Source organism: Martes martes (assembly GCF_963455335.1).
Source record: "Martes martes genome assembly, chromosome: 15".
NCBI classification, from domain to species: domain Eukaryota; kingdom Metazoa; phylum Chordata; class Mammalia; order Carnivora; family Mustelidae; genus Martes; species Martes martes.
The window spans coordinates 28,058,639-28,080,109 of record NC_137903.1 but is presented as its reverse complement, the minus strand read 5'-3'; the positions used below and the strand labels follow the sequence as shown (position 1 = coordinate 28,080,109).

The 21,471-nt window shown below is 54.9% G+C and overlaps 2 protein-coding genes across 2 annotated transcripts in view; both read left to right on the top strand.

Annotated features, from left to right (window-relative positions):
- The window catches only part of RNPEP (arginyl aminopeptidase), a 17,770-nt gene extending 6,262 nt beyond the window's left edge, over nucleotides 1–11,508 (top strand). The window contains exons 4-11 of the mRNA XM_080824438.1: nucleotides 3,007–3,123; nucleotides 3,796–4,031; nucleotides 6,060–6,173; nucleotides 7,057–7,169; nucleotides 7,352–7,460; nucleotides 8,670–8,894; nucleotides 9,701–9,843; nucleotides 10,816–11,508. Coding sequence (XP_080680564.1) covers nucleotides 3,007–3,123; nucleotides 3,796–4,031; nucleotides 6,060–6,173; nucleotides 7,057–7,169; nucleotides 7,352–7,460; nucleotides 8,670–8,894; nucleotides 9,701–9,843; nucleotides 10,816–10,974 — 1,216 coding nt within the window. The 3' untranslated portion in view covers nucleotides 10,975–11,508. The remainder of the gene's footprint in view (nucleotides 1–3,006; nucleotides 3,124–3,795; nucleotides 4,032–6,059; nucleotides 6,174–7,056; nucleotides 7,170–7,351; nucleotides 7,461–8,669; nucleotides 8,895–9,700; nucleotides 9,844–10,815) is intronic.
- Nucleotides 11,509–14,823: 3,315 nt separating this feature from the next.
- Nucleotides 14,824–19,895, top strand: ELF3 (E74 like ETS transcription factor 3). Its single transcript, XM_080824437.1, has 9 exons — nucleotides 14,824–14,954; nucleotides 15,385–15,555; nucleotides 15,899–16,120; nucleotides 16,369–16,455; nucleotides 16,651–16,770; nucleotides 16,965–17,054; nucleotides 17,226–17,342; nucleotides 18,258–18,453; nucleotides 19,087–19,895. The coding sequence occupies exons 2-9, from the start codon at nucleotides 15,393–15,395 to the stop codon at nucleotides 19,199–19,201; spliced, it is 1,110 nt and encodes a 369-aa protein (XP_080680563.1). The 5' UTR covers nucleotides 14,824–14,954; nucleotides 15,385–15,392; the 3' UTR covers nucleotides 19,202–19,895.
- Nucleotides 19,896–21,471: the final 1,576 nt, after the last annotated feature.

Sequence of the window (21,471 nt, the reverse complement as noted above, 5' to 3'; positions counted from 1 at the left end):
GAGTCTGATGCGGAACTCAGTCCCAGACCCTGGATCATGACCTGAGCCGAAGGCAGCTTAACCAACTGAGCCACGCAGATGCCCAAGAGTGTGACCTATTAATGAGAAATGAAAGAAAAAAATATTCTAAATGCACCAGAGAATACTGATTTTTTTCTGAGCCTTCTGTAATAAAAAGACAATACAGTATACTAGTCCAAGTGATCGAATTATTTAACTGGTGATGATGTCTTCCTCCCCCTCCCAGGTAGACAGTCCTCGCCTCACAGGGAACATCTTAGGGTCTTGTGAAACTGTGTTAGATGAGAGGGTCTTCTGGCAAACTTGGCCACCAATCCCAGTCCCTGTTAACACAGGAGGAAAATCCCGGGCACAAGAGCTAGTGGGCATGTTCTAGTCCTGATTTATGTATAATCTCTTCTAACCCTCACATAACCTCACTGAGGGGGTGACTGTTGTCTCCGTGTCGCAGATAAGCAAACTGAGGCTTCTGGTGCCACCGCTTGTACAAAGTCACGTCGCTGGCAGACCTGGAACGCCAACCCGGGCATTTCCATTGCACAGCCAGTCCTTACCGTGCTAGACTGCGGGTGATAAAATTCCAGCTTGACTGAGAATATCCCAGTTTCTTTTGACAGAAATCTCTGTGCTAGAGGAAGTATCTTGGATGCCATCCGTCTAGCCTAGGCTTTGCTTCTAGTTGTAGCAGCTAAAGGTAGCTTGGGGCGTGGGTGGGTCGGTGGGTTAAGCCTCTGCCTTCAGCTCAGGTCACGATCGCAGGGTCCTGGGATAGGGCCCTGCTTTGGGCTCCCTGCTTATCAGGGAGCCTGCTTCTCCCGCTGCCCTTCACCCCTCTTGTGTTCTCTCTCTCTCAAATAAGTAAAATCTTTAAAAAAAAAAAAAAGTTGAAATAGACATTCATGTGGTTTTCAAGAAAAATAGGACAAATGTCACCTTCAACTACAGATACGCCTTCAGCATTGCTCACCAGTCGTTTCATTGATCTTCCTGGCTCCCTCTCCTTAAAGGAAGACTTTCGCCTTCAAATTTCCTATTCAGACACCAGACCCTCCCTCCAAGCAGATGATCTTGTCTCCTACTTTATAGAGAATATTTAATTCGTCAGATACACTTATGTCAGCTTCCTGTTTTCCGTGTAAAAAGTCATCTTCATCTGCTGTCGTCCTTCCCTTTCTCCCTCTGAGCTCTGAAGAGGGGTGTCTGTCCTTCTGTTGGAACCACATCTCTGCCTTTGAGCCATTGTTGGTTCGGTCCCTCCCCAAATGCGGTGGGGCTTTGCCTCATTGTTTACCACTCACTCTTCAGATGTGCAGCCTTTTCCCCGGTTGGCTCTTTCCTTCCAACCCTAACCATGTTCCTGTCTCTCATAGCTCAAAAACAAAGCAGAAAACACGTTCATTGACTCCACGCTCCCTCCTAGCACATGACCTTCTGCTTCCCTACTTAGCCGAGTTTCTTACAAGAGTAGCATTTCTCCTGCCCCCCCTTCCATGTACCGCTTGGACCTGTGGGAAGCCAGCACCTCTCCCCGTCGTGCCACAGAAACTCCTGCAGTGAGAGAGGCCACTGGCCTCAGCATGTGTAGCACGTGGCCTTCTCCTCCATCCTTGTCTTGGTGATCTACACTTTCCTTCTGCCTCTTGACCCTCCTCTGGCTTCCATGACACAATTCTGTCCTGGTTCCAGGACCTCCTGGCTCATCCTCTCTGGTCTCCTTTGTGGGCTTTTCTCTGCCCAGCAGCCCCCGTGTGCTGGTGCTGTCCAGGACTCTGTTTTGGGCCCATTCACCTCTCCTCTGTACTTTTCTTGGGGATATGCACTCGCTTTTGTAATTTAAAGGTATCTTCTGGTACAGCAGCTAGAGTGATCTCTCAGGACTCACTCTGATAATACCACTTAGTGGTTTACTTATTTATTTATTAGAGAGAGAGAGAGAGCACGAGCAGAGGGGAGGGGCAGAGGGAGAGGGAGAAGCAGACTCCCTGCTGAGCAAGGAGCCCAATGTGAAACTTGATCCCAGGACACTGGAATCATGACCTGAGCTGAAGGCAGAGGCTTAACCCACTGAGCCATCCAGGCACCCACCACTTATTGGTTTAAAATGCTGTCGTCAGGTGCCTGGGTGGCTCAGTCATTAGGTGTCTGCCTTCGACTCGGGTTGTGGTCCCAGGGTCCTGGGAGCGAGCCCCTCATCAGGCTCCCTGCGGGCAGGAAGCCTGCTTCTCCCTCTCCCACTCCCCCTGCTTGTGTTCCCTCTCTTGCTGTGTCTCTGTCAGATAAATAAATAAACATCTTAAAATAAATAAAATACTGTCATGGCTCTGAAGGGCCAGCTGTGTCACATGGTGTACCGGGCCCTTTGTGACTGGAGTGTCGAGGGCTCTGTACCCGCCCTTGCCTCCCCGCCCCCAGCCCTGATCTGACGGTGAGCGCGCCAGTAATCCAGACTCTTGGTGGATCCTCCCCTGCGTGTACAGTTTCCACTCCGAGGCCCCTGCTTCTGCTCCGGGGAGCACCTGCTCCTTCTCCTGCTAGAACAGTTCCTGAGCTTCCACAGGGGCAGAGAGGAAGCCTGTCCTCCTCCTCACCTGGAACCCATCCCCTTTGCTATCTTACATGCTGTCTTCTTTCATCTTCTCCACCCGCTTTACAGATGGGCACACGAGGCTCAGGTCAGTGACTTTTGCAAGGTCACATTCATTGCTGGACACAGAACAGGACGGCGCTGTGAGTTAGAGCCTGCTGCGCACGGGAGCCAGCTCCGCCACGACACGGTGCTGGGATCTCATTCGTCAGGTGTGGCGAGCAGCCTCGGACCCGCGCAGGCGACCTGACCTTGCACCTCCTGTCTCTGTGGCTGGCCACGCTGTCACATTCACTTGGCTCAAATATGAGACCGCCAGATTTCTCCAGGTGCTTTTGGGATCGGGTCTCCACGATAGGTCTCCAGAGACCAGCCTGCTTTTTCTGTGCTCTTGCCTTTAGGAGCCGGGTGTGGGCCGAGCCCTGCCTGATCGAGGCTGCCAAGGAGGAGTACAACGGGGTGATAGAAGAATTTCTGGCCACAGGAGAGAAACTTTTCGGACCCTACGTTTGGGGAAGGTGTGGTATCACATTGACTCCAATGTCTTTTGCTAAACTGAGTCCCTGGTTTCCTCCTCCTCTTCCTTCTGGTGTTGCTTCTCCTCCTCTGTCTCCTAGAGCCAAGTTCCCCAATCCCAGAAGTAAAGGAGAGGAGGAAGGGGAAGAGGAAGGGCAAAGCCAGGCCTCCTTCATTGTTGCTGAGGACGGGACCCTGAGAGAAGGTTCTTGAAGTGTTAAAAATGGGCCTTCTAGCTGCTGAGTGTGGAGATGGGGAAACGCTATCAGGGGACCTTTGTGACTTACCTTTCCTGATTCCTGGAGGCAGCCACACACTCCCATGTTAGCCTCCTCGGATCAAAGGCTCTGTTAGATCTGTGTGACCCCAAGCAAGCCATCAGTGAGCTAACCGTGACAGAGCTGATGATATGGCCATACCCTGCTCGGAAGGAGAACAGGGAGCAGCTTTCCGAGAGCCCCTCCAAGAGAGCAAAACCTGGCGAAAAGGAGGTTCCAGCAACCTGGCTGGAGGATGGAGAGGACTGGGTGTCATTTCAGCGCTGGGCCCAGGGTTGGGTGCCACCTCTTTGGTGGCTGTGTCTCTTGGGGCTGAGGGCCCTGCCTGAGGAAGTGAGGCAGGGTCTCTGCCCTGGGGAGCCGAGACTTGTCTGTGACCTCCTGCTCTCTTGGCAGGTATGATCTGCTCTTCATGCCACCATCCTTTCCATTTGGAGGAATGGAGAACCCTTGTCTGACCTTTGTCACCCCCTGCCTGCTGGCAGGGGACCGCTCCTTGGCCGATGTTATCATCCATGAGATCTCCCACAGTTGGTTCGGGAACCTGGTCACTAATGCCAACTGGGGTGAATTCTGGCTCAATGAAGGTTTCACCATGTATGCCCAGAGGAGGATCTCCACTGTCCTCTTTGGTAAGTCAGCTCTCAGGTGCCAGCCTTCTCCTAGGGACCCTGCACCCCATTCTTTCATCTGCGAGGCTGTGTGGTCTCCTTCGGGGTTTCAGGACACAAGTGGGCATGAATCGAGGGGCAGTGGTGCAGAAATCTCTGGTGAGAGGCCAGCGAGGGCCGACTCTAGACAAGAGTCCCTTTTGAGTGGATGAGCCCCACAGCGTGACATGGCACCGAGTCATTGGCAGTGAGTAGGTGGGGGGTCCCAGAAACTGCGTGTTGGTGGCATGAACCGATAGGGGGCCCAACAGTGAAAGGACCCCTCAGCTAAGCTGAAACCTCACTCACTGCTCAGCCAGGCAACCCCTCGGGGAGAGTTGCCCAGGGTCGTTCACCCACACAGCTAGTTAATTTTACGAATGAATCATAAGATCATTATAATCATTACCTTCTCTTGAACACCTACCTACCAGCTTTGTACAGGCACCTTATTAAAAATACCTCATTTAACAATTTCTCAGTAGCCCTATGAAACAGATAGGATTTCCATTTTATGTATGAGTTCACCGTGACTCAAAAAGCATAAGAAATTTGCCCAAGCCACTTAACAGGTGGGGATAGAACCCCACATTGAGCCCAGGTGTGCTTTTAAAATATTTTCTCAACATTGTGTCATTGAAAACCTGCTATATATCAGGTCTTTAAAAATATAACATGTATTATTTTATTATTTCTCACATCAAAATCTATTTTGATCTCTATGAGAAGGAACACACAGTAGGTTTATGCACAATTTTACTATTCAAAGATCATCTATGTCTATCCTTTCAGACATTTTCCTCTGTGTGTGTCAATCGTCAAACCTTCCAGCTGCCTTTTTTTTTTAACTTAATGAAGTTAATGAACATTTTCCCAAGTCATTAATTTTCTTCTACAGCTGCATAGTATGGATGTTTCTTAACATATTCAGTTTCTAGTTGTTAGGTTATCTTCAGTTTTTCTTTTCTTTTCTTTTTTTTTTTTTTTTCAGAGAGAGAATGTGTGAGCAGGGGAAGGGGCTAAGGGAGAGGGAGAGAGAATCTTAAGCAGACTCCCTGCTCGATGCACAGCATGGAGCCCAACAGGGGGCTCGATCTTATTACCCTGAGATCAGGACCTGAGCCAGAATCAGGAGTCGGATGCTTAACCGACTGAGCCACTCAGGCGTCCCTGTTATTTTCAGTTTTGTAATAAAAGAATGTTTTGACAAATATTTTTACATATAAATGTTCACGCATATCTAAGACAATCTTAGTGGAGATAAATTCCTAGAAATGTAATTTCTGGATCTGAACATTTTAAAGGCTTTTTAGCACACATTGTCCATTGCCTCCCAGAAAGTTGGTACAAATGTACGCTTTCATCCAGAGTATATGGAACAAGAGATTGTTTGTGAATATCTTATCCAGCCACTAAGAATCCTCCAAGCAGATGTTGTCAGCCCACTGTGCAGATGAAGAAGTTGAGGCTAAGAGAGATTGAGTACCTCACCCAGAGGCAGAACACCCTGTGAGCGGCAGAGGTAGCTGGTTCAAAACCCGGCCCCCTTCCCTCCACCATTTCCTCGGTCATTTTTAGAGCCAGAAGGAGATGTAAAGACCCCTAGAAAAATTTTGGGTGACAGTTTTCTCTTGTCTGACTGGAACGATCAAATGAAAAATAGTTTGCTTTTATAGATCAAATTACTATCTCTAAAAATAAAAATATACAAATAGGGAAACATAACAGTCACAGGAAAAGGTGAGATTCCCTCATCATGTCTGGGCGAGACCGACAGCCAGAGCAAAGTGAGTCATTTGTAGTCCAGAGCAACCAGAGCTAGGGGCTGAGTCAGGTTCTCTGTGGCTGACCTTTTTTGCCCTGGCGTCCCCAGGTGGGTGAGGATATGAATCTTCAGTTATGTGTCATGGTTCTTGTGGCCACAAGGGGGCAGCACACCCTCTTTTGTCCGGAAATCATTCTTCGGGGGGGTGGTCTTGAGTTGAGGCCTAAGGATTCTTTTTGCCCCAGGCTCTGCTTATACCTGCTTGGAAGCTGCGACTGGGCGGGCTCTGCTTCGGCAGCACATGGACATCACTGGCGAGGACAATCCACTCAACAAGCTCCGCGTGAAGATCGAACCAGGTCCGGGAGACTCCTCTGTCTTACTACCCGCTTCCCAGCACTGAGCTTGGAGCCCCAAGTTATTTGAGCTTCATGTTAATCAGTGTACTCCCTGAGTACTTTCCTTGGGAAGGAGGAGCCCTCCAGAGCCCTTTTTAGCCATTCCCTGACCTCTAGGCAGACTCAACCAAAGCCCTTCCAGCCTGATAGGAGTTCCTTCCAGTATTATGTATGGGCCCCTGTCGTTTTCCAGGGCTCTTTGCCGTGATTTTTCTATCAAGTGAGAACTGTAGTCGTGTAGCTCGAGCATTAGCCTTACTTTACAGAAGACGTGAGTGAGTGCCCAACAAGTCAAATGACTTGTCCAAGGTCATGTATTTTTATTTTCTGACATTTTTCTTTAGTTCCACGTATGACTAATCTAAAACCTGTCTGTGTGATTTAAGCTTACGTTCCTTGATGCCAATGACCATGAAAATGAACTTCTTGTAGCCTGGTCATTAGTTTATTTTGGTCTAGAACATTCGTAGAAACAACCAGTTGTTCTGGGAGGGGCGGTTGAGTGTAGGTGGCGACCGACTGGTCTGGAAAAGGCACCAAGCCCTGTGCTCAGTCCTAAGAGTCCATGGAACCCACTGGAGCAAAGCAACCCCAGGAATAAGGAAACTTGCCAGTTCCCCTGGAAGGCTGGTTCTTTGTCCTCTTATTAGGTCCATAGTTAATGACCCTTTAAGATCAACTTTGAAGTGGCTTGAGAGAAGCCACAGTAGATCTGGAGACTTTCCTGGCCTTTGCCAAACCCAAGGAAGCTGAATTCTGATCTTTTCCATAATTACTCATAGAATCTGGAGCTGGAGAAGAACAATGACGGTGACAGGTTACAAGTGTCTGCTTTCTCTGCTAGGTGTCGACCCAGATGATACCTATAACGAGACCCCCTACGAGAAAGGCTTCTGCTTTGTCTCATACTTGGCCCACTTGGTGGGTGATCAGGATCAGTTTGACAATTTTCTCAAGGTATAGTCAACTCAGAGATGAGGGGGGAAGGAGGCGGCGCAGAGAAGCCAGCCGGGCCAGAGTACAGGGGTAGAGGTGGGGGCGGAAGGGAACAGGGGGTTGGAGGAGAACCTGAGGCACAACAGAGGGACTGTTCTCCCCATAGGATCCAGAATGACTGAAAAGTACCTCCCTCCCTGCAGGCCTATGTTAATGAATTCAAATTCCAAAGTATCTTAGCTGAGGACTTTCTAGAATTCTACTTGGAATACTTCCCTGAGCTGAAGAAAAGGAGAGTGGAGTCCATTCCAGGTGAGCAGAGGAGCTGGCCTACAGGCTACTAGGAGATAGTAGAGAATTATGTCTAATTTCCATCCAGGAAGATGAAGATCCGGGCAGGAAACATGAAATCTGAGCCCTCTAGTAAGTGGCACGTAGGGGCGCAGACCCGCCCAGGGTCCCAGGCCTTGTTCCACAAGAATGATTTCCCTCAGCTCCTCCCAGCCTCCTTTTCTCCACTGTTCTCCCCTCAGTGTCTCCTCTCTATCCCCATTTTCCTCAAACCTACACACACATGACCAAACCCCCACCTCTGCCCCGGGAGCTGCAGCCGCCCCAGCTATGACCCCGGGCCGCAGGACCAGCAGCCGCCCCAGCTTGCAAGTGTGGAGTTGCCTCTGTGGCCTTCGGAGAAGTCCAGTGGCTGCCCTGATTTCAGCTGGGGAGGCCCTGCTCCCTAAGAGTAGACAGTGGCCTGTTGTGGACGAGACTGCCTGCTGGAGATACCCCACCTGTGCTGGGCACTCTGAATCAGGCCACGGTTGGTCTGGTAAAGTCACTTCCCCTGACAGCCGGGGCTGGTCAGGCCCGGAGCACCTACTGTGCTTGGAGGCTCGCACTTCAAGGTCATGAGACTCCGTGGCTGATGAAAGTTAATAATTACTGAGTGCTCCCTTCGCACCGGGCAGCCTGCTAAACTCACACTGTGTATTTGCTTATTTAATCCTTACCACTGCCAACAAATGCAGGGCCTCTCACCCTGCCTTTTATCATTTTACAGATAAAAGGGAGGAGCAGAGAGGCAAAGTAATGTGCCAGTGGCCTCCCAGCTAGTTAATGGCAGGGCTGGGATAGGAACCCAGGTAGCCCAGTCCCAGGGCCCAGGAGCCTCGGCACCACGCTGTTCCGCTCATCCGAAGGAGAACGTGAACTTGACTGAAGCTAGGAAAGCCTTTATCCATTTGGTTCTGGCAGCACAGTGTTAATTTGGACTGAGAACTACTGTCACAGTAGGAAAAGGGGCCGGGCCGTCCAGTCTGACTGTTAACAGTCTATGGGCCTCCGTGAAAGTGGGACCTGGCTGGAGCAGGTGGTCGTGTGGGAAAGTGATGTTAAAATCAGAGAAGCAGTTTGGGATTAAGAGAGGCAGACAGGAGCTTAAGGTATGGGTGTTGCTGGAGCCAAGTTGACCTTGACGCTGCCAGAGAATTCCGATGGCCCCTCTCTCCTTCCACCAAACAGGTTTTGAGTTTGATCGGTGGTTGAATGTCCCAGGCTGGCCCCCCTACCTCCCTGACCTCTCCCCTGGCGACTCACTTATGAAGCCCGCTGAAGAGCTGGCCCAGCTGTGGGAGACCGAGGAGCTGGACATGAAGGCCATTGAAGCTGTGGCCATTTCCACCTGGAAGACATACCAGCTGGTCTATTTCCTCGATAAGATCCTCCAGAAATCCCCTCTCCCCCCTGGTAAGAAAAAGTGGGGCAAATTAACGCAGCATATCAAGGTTCCTTGTGTACAGAGCTTGATATCAGGGGTGAGAGGGAGACCCAGAGGAAGCCATTGCAATGCTCACCCCCAGGCAACTGCCGGGTGTTGGCAGGTGGACGCAAGCACATCAGGGGGAGCACCTCGACGGCTGCTGGGAGTCCCACATACGGGTGGGGGGAGGGGACTCCTGCGGCGCAGCGCTCACTGCGCCCTCAGGCTCTGCAGGTGATTCTGAAGTCTTGAGTCCTCCTAACCGCTCATGCCTGGGGGCTGTGATGGTGACCCTGAAGGTAATGGGAGGTGAAATAGGTCCCATAGCCAGTGGATGGTGGGCTCGGCATCTGGACGCTCTCAACCACTACTGCCGTGTGCCCGCTCAGCCAGAAATAACCTTCACCCAGGGGTGCTGGAAACAGAAAAAGTGAGAGCCCAGATAGTTCTCAGCAGCTGGGCGGTGATGGGAGAAAAAGGGGGTCACAGCGTGTTTTAGGGAGGTGACCTAGAAGGTAAGTGGGATGATGACAGAAGGTCTGTAATCACATTAAGGGAAGTTTGGTGGAAGAGCCTTAGACATGAAGGTGAACTTGAGGGTCAGGCAGTAGTTCCCTTCCGGAACATAAGATGAGCAGGAGTGGGATGTGGGAAACATCACTTTCCCACACCAGTAAAGTGGGGGGTCAGGAACCTCCCTGACGTCCTCGCAGGGGCATTCGGGAGGGCCTGTAGGCAGGCGCGCTCGTGGCTCTGATGACACAGCCTTTAAAAACCCATTTTCTTTTTTCAGGGAATGTGAGAAAACTCGGAGAGACATACCCAAAGATCTCAAACTCCCAGAATGCGGAGCTCCGGTTACGATGGGGCCACATCGTCCTTAAGAATGACTACCAGGAGGATTTCTGGAAGGTGAAGGAATTCCTGCAGAGCCAGGTAGGGAACCCCCAACTCCTCGACCCCTTCAGGCACACACAGTGGGCCGCCTCACCAGTAAGGCATAGTCCTGTGGGTGGAGGGGAAGGGAGAGGACCCCGCTCACGGTCTTATTTCTGAGTGTGGCCAGGGGAGGCATTGCCATGGTGGGGAGAAACCTCTAGGATTGGAAGCATTTTGCAGATGACCTGGTGAGACCTGAAGGCCCCAAGCTGGTCAGAGCTAACCCCACACTGGGAAGAAGGGTAAAGTAGGACTTGAGGGCTGGTCTTGGGGAGAGGGGCCCAAGGACGAGAGAGGTGAGTGGAGGGTAAGACCATAGGTGCCTGCCTCCTGGGGAAGCCCACCACCCAGGAGGGCTCCGAGGCCAGCAGTGGTCCTGCTGGGGAAGGGCCCAAGCGCCTCCCAGCCCAGGGCAGGGCGGGGCTGGGTCCAAAGCAGCATTCAGATGCCCTCCTCTATTGGCGCTGGGAGCTGTGTTCCTGTCTGGAGGAGTTCTGAGCCCTCCTCGGGCTTCTCCAAGCCTCTGGACTTGAGGAGCTTTGCGACATGGCATTCTCACATTGGTGCAAATTTGACTTGTGGGTTTTCTGGTGCTTGCCTGCAGTTGGGCCTCACGCGGCCCTCCGTTTTAATATGCTATCAGCTCAGGTCTTGATCTTGGTCGTGAGTTCAGGCCCTGTGCTGGGCTCCACGCTAAGGAGCCTACTTAAAAAAAAAAAAAAAGAGTATAGACACCCCTGTGCTAGCATGGATCGGAGTGGATACCAAGATCTGCCCGCAGGGATCTTTGGCCCCCAAGAAGATACCAGAGTAAGAGCACGCCTGTCTGGGACCCTCCTTGTTCCAGCCCTGATAGCCACATCCCCTTTGGCTCCTGAGCAGGCCGGCTGTTAGGGCGACCCTGGGGCTGGGGCTGTGCCGACTCACTGAGCAGGCCACTCAGGCCGCGGGTATGTGTGTCTCTTGCAGGGGAAGCAGAAGTACACTCTTCCGCTGTACCACGCGATGATGGCTGGCAGTAAGGTAGCCCAGACCCTTGCCAAGGAGACCTTCGCGGCCACTGCCCCCCAGCTCCACAGCAATGTTGTCAACTACGTCCAGCAGATCGTGGCGCCCAAGGGCAGTTAGAGGCTCCTGGGCATGGCTTCTGCCTCTTCTGACTTTTCAGGCTTTCAGAATACTGTTCCCAAATTCCAGTTCTCCAGTCAAATTCCTGAAGTTTACACACCCTCCGGAAAATCTGTTCTCAGGGCTTGGTGTCTGTGACTCTTGGGCCTCTGCTCTGGTGGAAACTTCTCTGGATCAGCAAGTCCTGAGACCAGAGAACCTTCCACAGCTCTCTCAGTGTAGGCTGCCGGCTTTGGTGAAGGCCAACAGTCTTCTCCCTCCTCCCAGTTCTCTGGGAAGAGCAGAGAGGATTTTCTTATCTCTTCCCTCCCCTTCCCTCCCCTTCCCTCCCCTACTCTTCCTTCCCCTCCCCTCTCCTCCCTCTCCTACTGTTGCTTCCCCTCCCCTCCCCTCCCTTCCCTTCCCCTCCTCTCCCTTCCCCTCCCCTCCCCTTCTCTGATTCTTGAAGTACTATGCAAAGGGCTGTATTCTGGTAACTCCTTTTTTTCAGGTTTAATCTTTATTTTAATAAATATTTTTAAGTGAAAAGTATTTAAGTTGGAGTTACCACCTGAGTGACTTTTCAGGTGGAAATTTCAGTGAAATTTCCACTTCCACACGTGTCCTCTGTGTGGGCAGATGTTCTAAGAAGGTTACGGGGGAGCGGGGGTGCCCCGGAGGCTGACAGTGCTTCTCTGTCCGCAGGGAATTCCCAGACATAGGAGATGGGGGTCCCACGCCTGCAGATGGGAAAATACAGGGCAGTATGGTCAAAGCCCACTTAGAGCAAATGAACCTCATTCCAGTTTTCTGTGAAGGCAGCTACATTCCCTGCCTGTAGTGCCATTCCTCTTCATGTGTTCCATTGCTTAAAAAATGTGTACTTTAGTGTTTTTTTCTCTGCCCTTCTCACCATCCTTCACTGGGCCCCACCTACTTGTGATCCTGGATAAGAAATAGAGTGGGTTTAGAACTTGGCACTACGTTCTGATTTCCTGGTTTCAGCATGGGAATCTCAGCAGTTAGCAGCTTGGGTTTGAGGGAGGGGTCACCAAGAAATATTTAAATATATTTAAGTTTCCTTTCTTCAGTACAAGGCACTCTGGACCAAGTCTCCATGTGTGGCCGTGTCCTTGGCTTTGAGGTTATGCATTCAGGCCTCCTGCCTTCCCCACAGGGAGGTTGGGTGGGAAAGAGAACACAGCGTAGCTACTTCGATAGATTGTTCTCGCTCTTACTTAGCAAGAGTTAGGGAACGGCCGTGAGCAGGTGGCAGGCTGGTGAGGGCCTCCGTCCCCTGGCACACCAGGATCTTCACTAGCAGCGAGGGAACTTTGGGTCTGAGGAGAGGGATTTGGAGGCCCAGGGTTGTAGGATCTCCTCTAAGCCCTGGCAATTCGATAGCAGACTGTCTCCATAGATCTTTCAGGGATGTTTTTGTCAATATGCTATAGGCAAGGCTGATTTTAGGGCTACCCAGATGCCTCGCCTACTCCCCAACTCGGTGTCTGGCTTATCAGCTCTGACACCAGGGGCTGTCTTGCCTTGTTTGCACGAAAACCTATGGCATAATCATCACAGTGATGGCACAGGGTCGCCATGGAAGCTCTTCCTCTGGCCGCCGTTCTTGGACCCCACTAACTTCGGGACCTCTCACGGTGCACAGCCTGGGTATCTGCAGTTGTGGTGCCTGCTCTGCTCACCACCTTTGCCACCCAACAGTCCTGCTGGGTGTGCCTGTCCCTTTATAGGGTTGGGAGACAGTGCTTTTGCCGTCCCATATCCCAGGGATGAGGCTGTGCCATTGTCTGGGCAAGCTTCATGGGGAGGGCCAACGGGCTCTTCCTGCCATTGGCAGGGTATTGGGAAGGCTTACTCCACAGTGCCTCTACCACTATCCTAGAACCTTCTCCCCACTCCACCTCCAAGGCACTGACCTCAGACTGAAGTCTTTCCCGCTTACCCTCCATAAAATCGCCCATTATTGGGCTATTGAAGACCTTAGTATTTGGAGATAAGGTGCTAGCATATAGGGATTCCTTATCTCAGTCCCATTTCTTTGGTGAAGCCCGGTGAAGGCAAACATCCTTCTCATCCCACCCTCTGGAGCCTGAGCCAGGTGTCCCCCAGGGCAGGGGAGCATGTGAGCTGTCCTGGGGCTAGAAGCCGGTTCTCCCACATTCCAGGGTGAGTGACTGGGTGGAGGGTGTGCCCGCCTCAGGCTCCTTGGGGGAGGCCCCCTGAAGGGCTGGGGAAAATCCTACCGCCAGAGCCCCAGGCTCTTCGGCCACCCCTGGCCCGGTGGAGGGGGCCCTGACCCTGAGCCCCTCTCCTAGGTGCCCAGCTCTTTCAGGGACAAAGAGAAGATTCCGGGAGATGGTCTTAGTCGTCTGGCTCTAGAGGATAAAGAAGGGGCACCTCTGGAGGGGGAGTCATTTTGTTTTGTTTGATTTGGAGCCATTTCACCCACCGAGGCTAAGCTTGGCCACGAACCACCCAGGGTTGTGGCATTAACGAAGGAGGTGTGGAAGGAGACACTCAGATCCTACATCTTGGATGCATAAAAAACTAGATCTGGAAGAGACCTTAGGGATATTAGGTCCAAACAACCTTGTTTTTACCCATGGGGAAAAAAGTAGAATCACGTAGCTGGCGAGTCACCTGAACACAGGTCTCCTGCCTCCTCCTCCCCATCCTCGGCTGCCTGTCTCCAGTGGGGTCTGTGTTCACACACAAAGGACTCACTGTGCCCAAGGGGAGGGCAAGGGGCTGGCCAAGTGGCTGAGCGGGAGGACCCTGAAGCCAGGACACGCCTGCTATCAGGAAAGAGCACCAGCCCCGCTACTTAACCAGCTCAGGTGCCCTGGGCAAGTCGTAACCCCCCCCCCCACCACCCTAACCTGAGCTAGGATGTTCTCAGTTTTAAAATGGGGACAATCACACATTCCTTACAGGGTTTTTGTGAGGACTGAGTGGAGACTATGTTACATGTGCCCGGTGAACACTGAGCGTTCCATTTTCTACGTGGAATGCCAGGACCCAGGGAGTCGGGCTTCTGGCCACTAGAGGGTAGCAGACAGGTACGGGTCAACTAGGCCAAGGGTGGGGAGACTAGAAGGGGAGACAAACACCGCCATGTGGATCCCAGCACCTGCAGCGGCCCCCAGGGTCCGAGGGCTCCAGGGCAGAGGAAGAGCCAGGTCTCTCCAGAAGCGGCTGCAGGTTGCATGGGGTCCGGGCAGGCAAAGCGTGTCAAGACTACCACCGAGGTAGATGCCAGCAAGCAGGCTACCGGGGACACTGGGGACAATGGGGACGCCGGGGCCCCAAGGCTAGACCGTATAAGCCCATGAATATTGCCTAGTGTCCGGAGAGCCTTCCAGCAGGAGTCCTAGGCGGGTAGGAAAATGCCCTCAACCCCACTATCTGCTCTCCCTGCTAGGCCCCCTTGTCCTCAGACCTTTTTGGGGACTAGCTGTCCTCCTCCCTGCTTCTACCCCATTCCCTTCCCCCTTCCAGCCCATCCCGGGCCTGGCCCCCCTGAGGAATTTCCTGCGCCAGAGGGTGGCCGAAAGTACAGATGCCTACCCCCGCGACTCCTGCCACCCGCCCAGGCCAGTGCCCTGTGCCCAACCCCAGAGGGTGCGGGATGACAGACTCTGACAATCATTAAACCAGCCGGGCCTGATTTCCCAGCACCGCCTGCCAGGATCCGGGCCAAGTGGCACAAAATATGCAAATCACCTGGGGCCAGAAGCCCAGTCTAAAGGCCAGGAAATCCCCTCTGTCCAATGAGCCACCAGCTCCAGTTACCGCCAGGCGCACTATAAAGGCCTGGGCTTGGGGAGGAGCTCCCACAGGCCTCTATTTAGGGCGGGAGGGAGCGCAGGCTAGACTCCTCAGAGCTGGCTACCTGGCGCAGCTCTTTGCCTCCTGGATTTCTCGCCTGCCTGCTGTCCCTTAGTCCTGCCTGCCTGCCACACCCACACTCCGCCCCTCAGGTAGGACCACCACCTGTCGTACTGCCCAACCTGGGCCCTGGGAAGCCGGGGAGGGGTCGAGTGGATGCATAGCTCTCAACCCACCCGCTGCAGCTCCGCCTGTAGGGCCCCTGAGCAGGAGTGTCGGGCGGTGGGAGTGCCCTGAAGGTCGTAGAGGCATGGTGTCGGGGAGGGACAGAGCGGACCTGACTCTGCCAGTCAGACTCAAAGGACCAGGGATGGGAGCCCAGCAGGAGGCCTGGTGCCCACAGCAGTCTCTGCGGTCTTGGAGCCCTTCATGAAGAGAGGGTATCTGAAGAGAGATTGACCTTCACCATGTGCCCCGCCCCCACCCCTTGAGGCTCCTCCTGGCCCAGGTCTGGCTGGAACAGAAGAGCTGGAGGGTGAGGGGAGGACCCTGGCCCTCACCAGCCTTGGCCTCCGTCCCCAGGTAGCCTCATGGCTGCAGCCTGTGAGATTAGCAACGTCTTCAGCAACTACTTCAGTACTATGTACAGCGCAGAGGACCCCGCTCTGGCTTCCGTCCCCCCTCCTGCCACCTTTGGGGCTGATGACCTGGTGCTGACCCTGGGCAACCCCCAGATGCCGCTGGAGGGCACAGGTGGGTCTCGGCAGGTGGGACGGGGTTTTGGGGGAGGGAAAGACAGCCCTCTAAGAGCCTGTTAGATAAATGGGGAAGTCAGGCAGGGAGGAGGGTCCACCCCCCCAGCAAATTCCAGCACTAGGGGCTGGGGTGACTTTTAAGAGGCTGAGGTACTGAGGCTGAGGGGCAGCGAGTGACCGTGAGGTGCTGGGCGAGGGCGCTGTGACTGCCGCCCCTGCTGCTGGGCAGGGTCCCTGCGACTTGGGCCAGTGGGGGCAGGGTGGATGCACACGGAAGCCCAGATGGGCGGCGAGGGTCCGGGTGGCTCCGGTTGAACTGACGCTTGCGCGGTCCCTTGCAGAAAAGGCCAGCTGGTCGGGGAAGCAGCCCCAGTTCTGGTCAAAGGCCCAGGTTCTGGACTGGATCAGCTACCAAGTGGAGAAGAACAAATACGACGCAAGCTCCATCGACTTCTCGCGGTGTGACATGGACGGGGCCACGCTCTGCAACTGTGCCCCAGAGGAGCTGCGGCTGGTCTTCGGGCCTCTGGGGGACCAACTCTATTCCCAGCTGTGGGACCTCTGTGAGTCTGGGCCACTGGCGGCCCTGGGAGCCCAGGACTTGGAGGGGGAGGCCTGCCTCCTGCCCGTCTCCCGCTCAGTTAGGGTGGCTGGCCTAGGGACCGGCCCACACCCCCAGCTGAGGCCAGCACGGGCTGTGGGAAGGACCTGGAGCCCCAGGCCAGTGAGCACAGACAGAGAAAGAAGCCCTGAGGGGAGGGGGCAGTGGGACACCTGCTAGGGCTCTGACCCCTCCTCGCTTCCTAATCAGCTTCCAGCTTTCCTGATGAACTCAGCTGGATCATTGAGCTGCTGGAGAAGGACAGTATGGCCTTCCAGGAGCCCCTCGGCCCCTTTGGTGAGAATTCATTTTCTCCATCATTCCCTAGCTTGTCCTATCGCATCTCTGCCTCTCCCCAGAGCACTAGAGCTGACCATCTGTCTCCAGACTTACCCCCAGCTGGAAAAACAGCAGGTCACTGGCCCTCTGGGTAGCCTAGTGGCCCTGCCTGTTCCTCTGAGCCCTGTCTGAACCCTTACCTCCTCTTCCCAGACCAGGGGAGCCCCTTCAGCCAGGAGATGCTGGAGGAGTGCCGGCAGGCCAGCCCCTACTTCCCGGGCAGCTACGGCCCAGGAGCCCCCTCCCCCGGCAGCTCTGACGTCTCCACCGCAGGTGAGCACCCTCGTCTGGACCACAGCCTCCCTTCCCCCCCAAATGTCCCACAGCTTTTGGTTCCCTGCATGAGAGCCCAGGCTTTCTGGGAGGAATAGGAGCGGGCTGGGCAGTGTGTCCTGAGACCCCCAGCAGCCGAGCCCCCAGAAGGTTTGGTTTGGTAGGGGGAATCACCTGGACCCCACCTCCCCTAGGGACCGGTACTTCCCAGAGCCCCCACTCCTCAGACTCCGGTGGAAGTGACGTGGACCTGGATTCCAGTGACAGCAAACTCTTCTCTAGGGGTGAGTGCAGGGAGCCTCCTGGCCCCATGGGGTGTCCCAGTGGGCAGTGCCCATGGCGCTCGTCCTTCCCCTCATCCCTGCTCCCCTGCAGGGTTTTCCTCCTGGGTAGGAGCTGCCCCCTTGAGCCCCCCCATTCCTCCCCCTCCTGACCTTACCCCTCCCCTGTCTTAGATGGCTTTCCCGACTATAAGAAGGGGGATCCTAAGCATGGGAAGCGGAAACGGGGTCGGCCCCGAAAGCTGAGCAAAGAGTCTCGGGAGTGTCTGGAGGGCAAGAAGAGCAAACATGGTGAGCTCCTGGGGTCACCCCCTTTACGCTGAGGCCTGGGGGGTGGTGGGCGGCGGGTTCACTGGGGTGCCGCTGATGCTTTCTCCCCCTGTGTTCACTGGCTGTCCATACTGCTCCTCCCTCCCGCCATCACGGCTGCGCGTGGGGCCTGAGGCTGTGTGGTACTGGTCACCACCTCCTTGCAGAGCCTGGGTCCGTTGTCCTGGAGATGAGGGGAAACTGAGGCCCCTGGAAGAAGGCCCGAGGGATTAGAGCCCAGGTGCCCAGCCCACCCACTCCAGTTCCCTCTGCACTTGCTCTATCTTGCCTGCTGGGACACTCTCAGTGGTGTGAGGGGGCAGCTGGTGGGTGCTGGGAGGGCCTGTGGGGCCTCAGGGGCTTGGGCATAGGACTGTGCGTTCGCTGCAGGCCTCAGGCCCCAGTGCGCGCCAGCCAGCCGCTGGGAACTGCCAGGTGATGACCCCGAGCAGCTCCTTGCCTCCATTTTGTGCTGGCAGCCTCCGTTTCCCCCCACACTGGGCCTGGCTGCTTCTTATCTTCAGGGGGCTCTTTTTTCCAGAAAGCTGTCCCCTCGTCCCCCAGGCCAGGGCCAGCTCCCTGGTCCTGTACTTGCCAAGCTCTCACCACCCATGGGTGTGTCTGCTTTCTCATGGTGGCCGAACCGTGGGCTCCTTCAGGCAGTCGTGTGTCTCAGTCACTGTCCAGTCCAGCCAGAAACAGGATCAATATTTGAGCATAAAACAGCTGTGCTGTGTGAGGGGCAGTCCCCGTCTGGTGGGGGAGGCGGGAGGGGAGCAGCCCTGGTGCGGCGCGGCCACCCCGCGCATGGGCCGTGTGCTGGGCCCGGCGGGGCCCGCCACCTTCGGAGGAGAGAGCGGCCACCCTGGCCTCTGACCGAAGTCTCCGGCCTTGCAGCCCCCAGAGGCACCCACCTGTGGGAGTTTATCCGGGACATCCTCATCCACCCGGAGCTCAATGAAGGCCTCATGAAGTGGGAGAACCGGCAAGAGGGCGTCTTCAAGTTCCTGCGGTCGGAGGCGGTGGCCCAGCTTTGGGGCCAAAAGAAGAAGAACAGCAGCATGACCTACGAGAAGCTGAGCAGGGCCATGAGGTGAGCGGGCGCCTGGCCCCCTCGGGAGCTGCCGACGGCTCCTCCGCGCTCCCCCCGCCCTCTCTGACCTCTGCCCTCCGGGCAGGTTTGAGTCCTGTCTGCTGAGAACAGTGGCTGCCTCCTTCGTGGGTTAAAGGATGACACGGAGAGGGCAGTAGGCTGGCAGGGCAAACACAGGGGACCCTCTGACAACATTCCTTTGCATTATCTGCAGAGCTTGTCCTGAGAAAAGTTCTCCGTGGTGAAAAGAGCGTAAGCCGAGGCCTCCACCGAGACTTGGCTCTCCCCCTATTGAATCAATTTGATTGCTTGTCAGACATCAGTGTCCCCCTGAACGATCACTAAGGTCCCTTCCGGACCTAAAACCACTTGGTTTCATGATCAAGCCCCAGGGCAGAGCCATAAGAGCCACAGAAGCACAGGTGGCATCAGGGACCGTGGACACCTTCTAGGCCAGGGTGCCACAATGGGTGGAAGGAAAGAAGAGGAAAGCTGCCGGAAATGGGTCAGGCTTAGGCTGGAACCCAGTGCCCCAGGCCCTGTGAGGATAACGGGCATGGGGTGGGGGGAGGGCATCAGCAGTCCGGGCTGCCCCCTACCTGGGCACGTCTGACCACCCCTGTCCGCACACAGGTACTACTACAAACGGGAGATCTTGGAGCGGGTGGATGGCCGGCGGCTGGTCTACAAGTTTGGCAAAAACTCCAGTGGCTGGAAGGAGGAGGAGGTCGCTGGGAGTCGGAACTGAGGGTCCGAACGGGACCCAGGACCGAACCCACGGACTTGAGGCCTGCAGCCCTTCCTGGGACGACCACCAGGCCCTCACCGTTCGGGCATGCTGGGGCCGGGCCGCAGAGAGAAGCTGAGGTTCTGGTACCTTGTTCAGCCGTCATCCTGGGATCCGGGGCTTGTGGACTCTCTTCTCCGCCCTGCTCTTGGAATAACGAGCCCTGGGGTTTGAGATGACTTGTCGGCTGACCACAGCGGCCAGCGTCACTCCCCTTACCTGGTACCTCCTCAGACCCCACCCAGACAGCAGCTGCAGACGGTGACCTCCGCCTCCAGATGCCTGCACTGAGCCATGGAGGCCCAGGGAAGCAACAGGGGCGCCATGAAAGAGGGGGCCGGGCCGGGTCCTCCTGCCCCCGGCTTTCGGACCGACTTCCACCTCAGTGCTTGGACTCCGCAGGCAGGGGTCGGAGCATTCCCTAATTTATGTGCTATAAATATGTCAGATGTACATAGAGATCTATTTTTTCTAAGACATTCCCCTCCCTGCTCCTCTCCCACCACGTGTTCGTGGTCAAACAGACTGTTCTAGGCCCTCAGCAGGGCCAGTGAGGGGCGGAGAGATGCCGGGACCCTCAGGATGGGGCTCCTGGCTCCTCTCTCCTGTGAATGGAGGCAGAGACCTCCAATAAAGTGTCTTTGGGGCTTTTTCTAACCTTCGTCTTTGCTCCCTGTATACTGAGATTTGGGTCTCCAGATTGGATGAGGCCGTGGGGTTGGAGGAAGGGGCCAGAGCAGGTGGGTTACCGGGCTAGAGGGAAAGACAGAGGCCGGCTTGCAAGGTAGGGACAGGTGTCCTAGAGCAGGAGAGCTGGCTCTACAGACAAGCCACCCCGGGGGCTGGAGGGCAAGCAAAGCAAACAAGGTGAGACTGAGAAAGTGTCCCAGGCTCCGTGCAAGCAAGGGCATGCGCTGGACACCGGGCCGGCCCTGCTGCTCCCGCCACACATCGGCTCTGTGACCTTGGCCAGGTCAGCCCTCCCAGCCTGCTTCCTTGCTGTAAGGCTGGGATTTGGATCCGATGCTCTCTAAGAAGTCAAGAATTACCTACCCAACCTTGCGGAATAGACACCTTGGATTCCAGCCGTGTTGGCCATAAACGGAGAAAACAAAACGGAGATGAGTACTTGGTGAGAAAGAAGGGGGGATGGGATAGACGTTTGCCAGCCTAGTGTACGCCAGGCACTGTGCTAGACGGCCCCTCAGCCCACCTCCTCTTCTCCCAAAAAGGGAGAGGGAGGTTTATCCCTTCCATTCTACAGACGCAGAAGGTGAGGTTCAACAGGGCCAGCGACTCAGCCAAGGCTGCCAGGACAGCACCTTGGTGCCCAGGAGCTTTTCCCCTGAGGGTGTCCGCAGGGTTAGGGCTCTTCTGACTTAATCCTCAGTACATTCCAGAACTGTGTTACTCTATCTCCCCAGTGACCCTGCAGACAGGTTCTAGGAGAGGACGTTTTGCTAACGGGGTGTATGGTTCCTCATGAAGGGTATCTTCCAGCGGAAAGCTCCCTAAGTTTGAGGCTTCAGATTCCAGAGAGCACATTAAAAAGGCATGTTGTAAGTTTGGAATGCTCTTTAGTTGCCTTAGAAATACCAGATTATTCACTGAAGGCCGCAGGTAAGGAAGGGAGCTTAGAAAACCAGACGTGTGGAAGATGGGCTTGCTCTGGAGAAACGCTGGCAAAAAGCAAAGTGGGGAAGTTGGAGAGGATGGTGGGGTCACCATCCAGATGCTGGAATCTTCTGGAGCCATTTTGGGCAAAGTGTTCCTATTAGCTGTACTGGCAAGTTAGTTGAGAGTAAGGGGAGGGGTTAGCCTCAAACAGCCCTGGCGTCCAGGCCCGTCAGGCCACCTCTCAGCTGGGGAGCCTTCGGCGACTTAGCCTCAGAATGACCTCATTTCTTGGAAATGAAGACATGCTAGGCACTGTGCTAATTTCCCAACCCATGTTATTTTGGGGGGTCTTTACACCCTAAAGAGAGGTGACCCTGGTCGCCTAAAGTTGCCTGGCCAGGAGTGCTGGCTGAACCTTAGGGACTCAGAGAACACGGACCCGATTGTCAGTGTCTTCGGTTCTAAAATGGAGCCGCCAGCCCTGGATGTGCACCAGAGGGTCTGAGGGGGAGGGGAGCTGGGACCCTGGGGCCGGGGCCCCTTCATCTTCTGCCGAGGGCTGGGAGATGGCTCTGGGCCCAGCACTACACTCCGACCTTTGTCCTGCCATTTTC

What these genes read in the sequence shown, in the direction of transcription:
- ELF3 (XM_080824437.1), top strand. Translation starts at nt 15,393, where the DNA reads ATGGCTGCAGCCTGTGAGATTAGCAACGTCTTCAGCAACTACTTCAGT. An exon ending in GATGCCGCTGGAGGGCACAG is followed by an intron (nt 15,556 to 15,898) that starts GTGGGTCTCGGC and finishes GGTCCCTTGCAG; the next exon opens with AAAAGGCCAGCTGGTCGGGG. An exon ending in GGGCAAGAAGAGCAAACATG is followed by an intron (nt 17,343 to 18,257) that starts GTGAGCTCCTGG and finishes CCGGCCTTGCAG; the next exon opens with CCCCCAGAGGCACCCACCTG.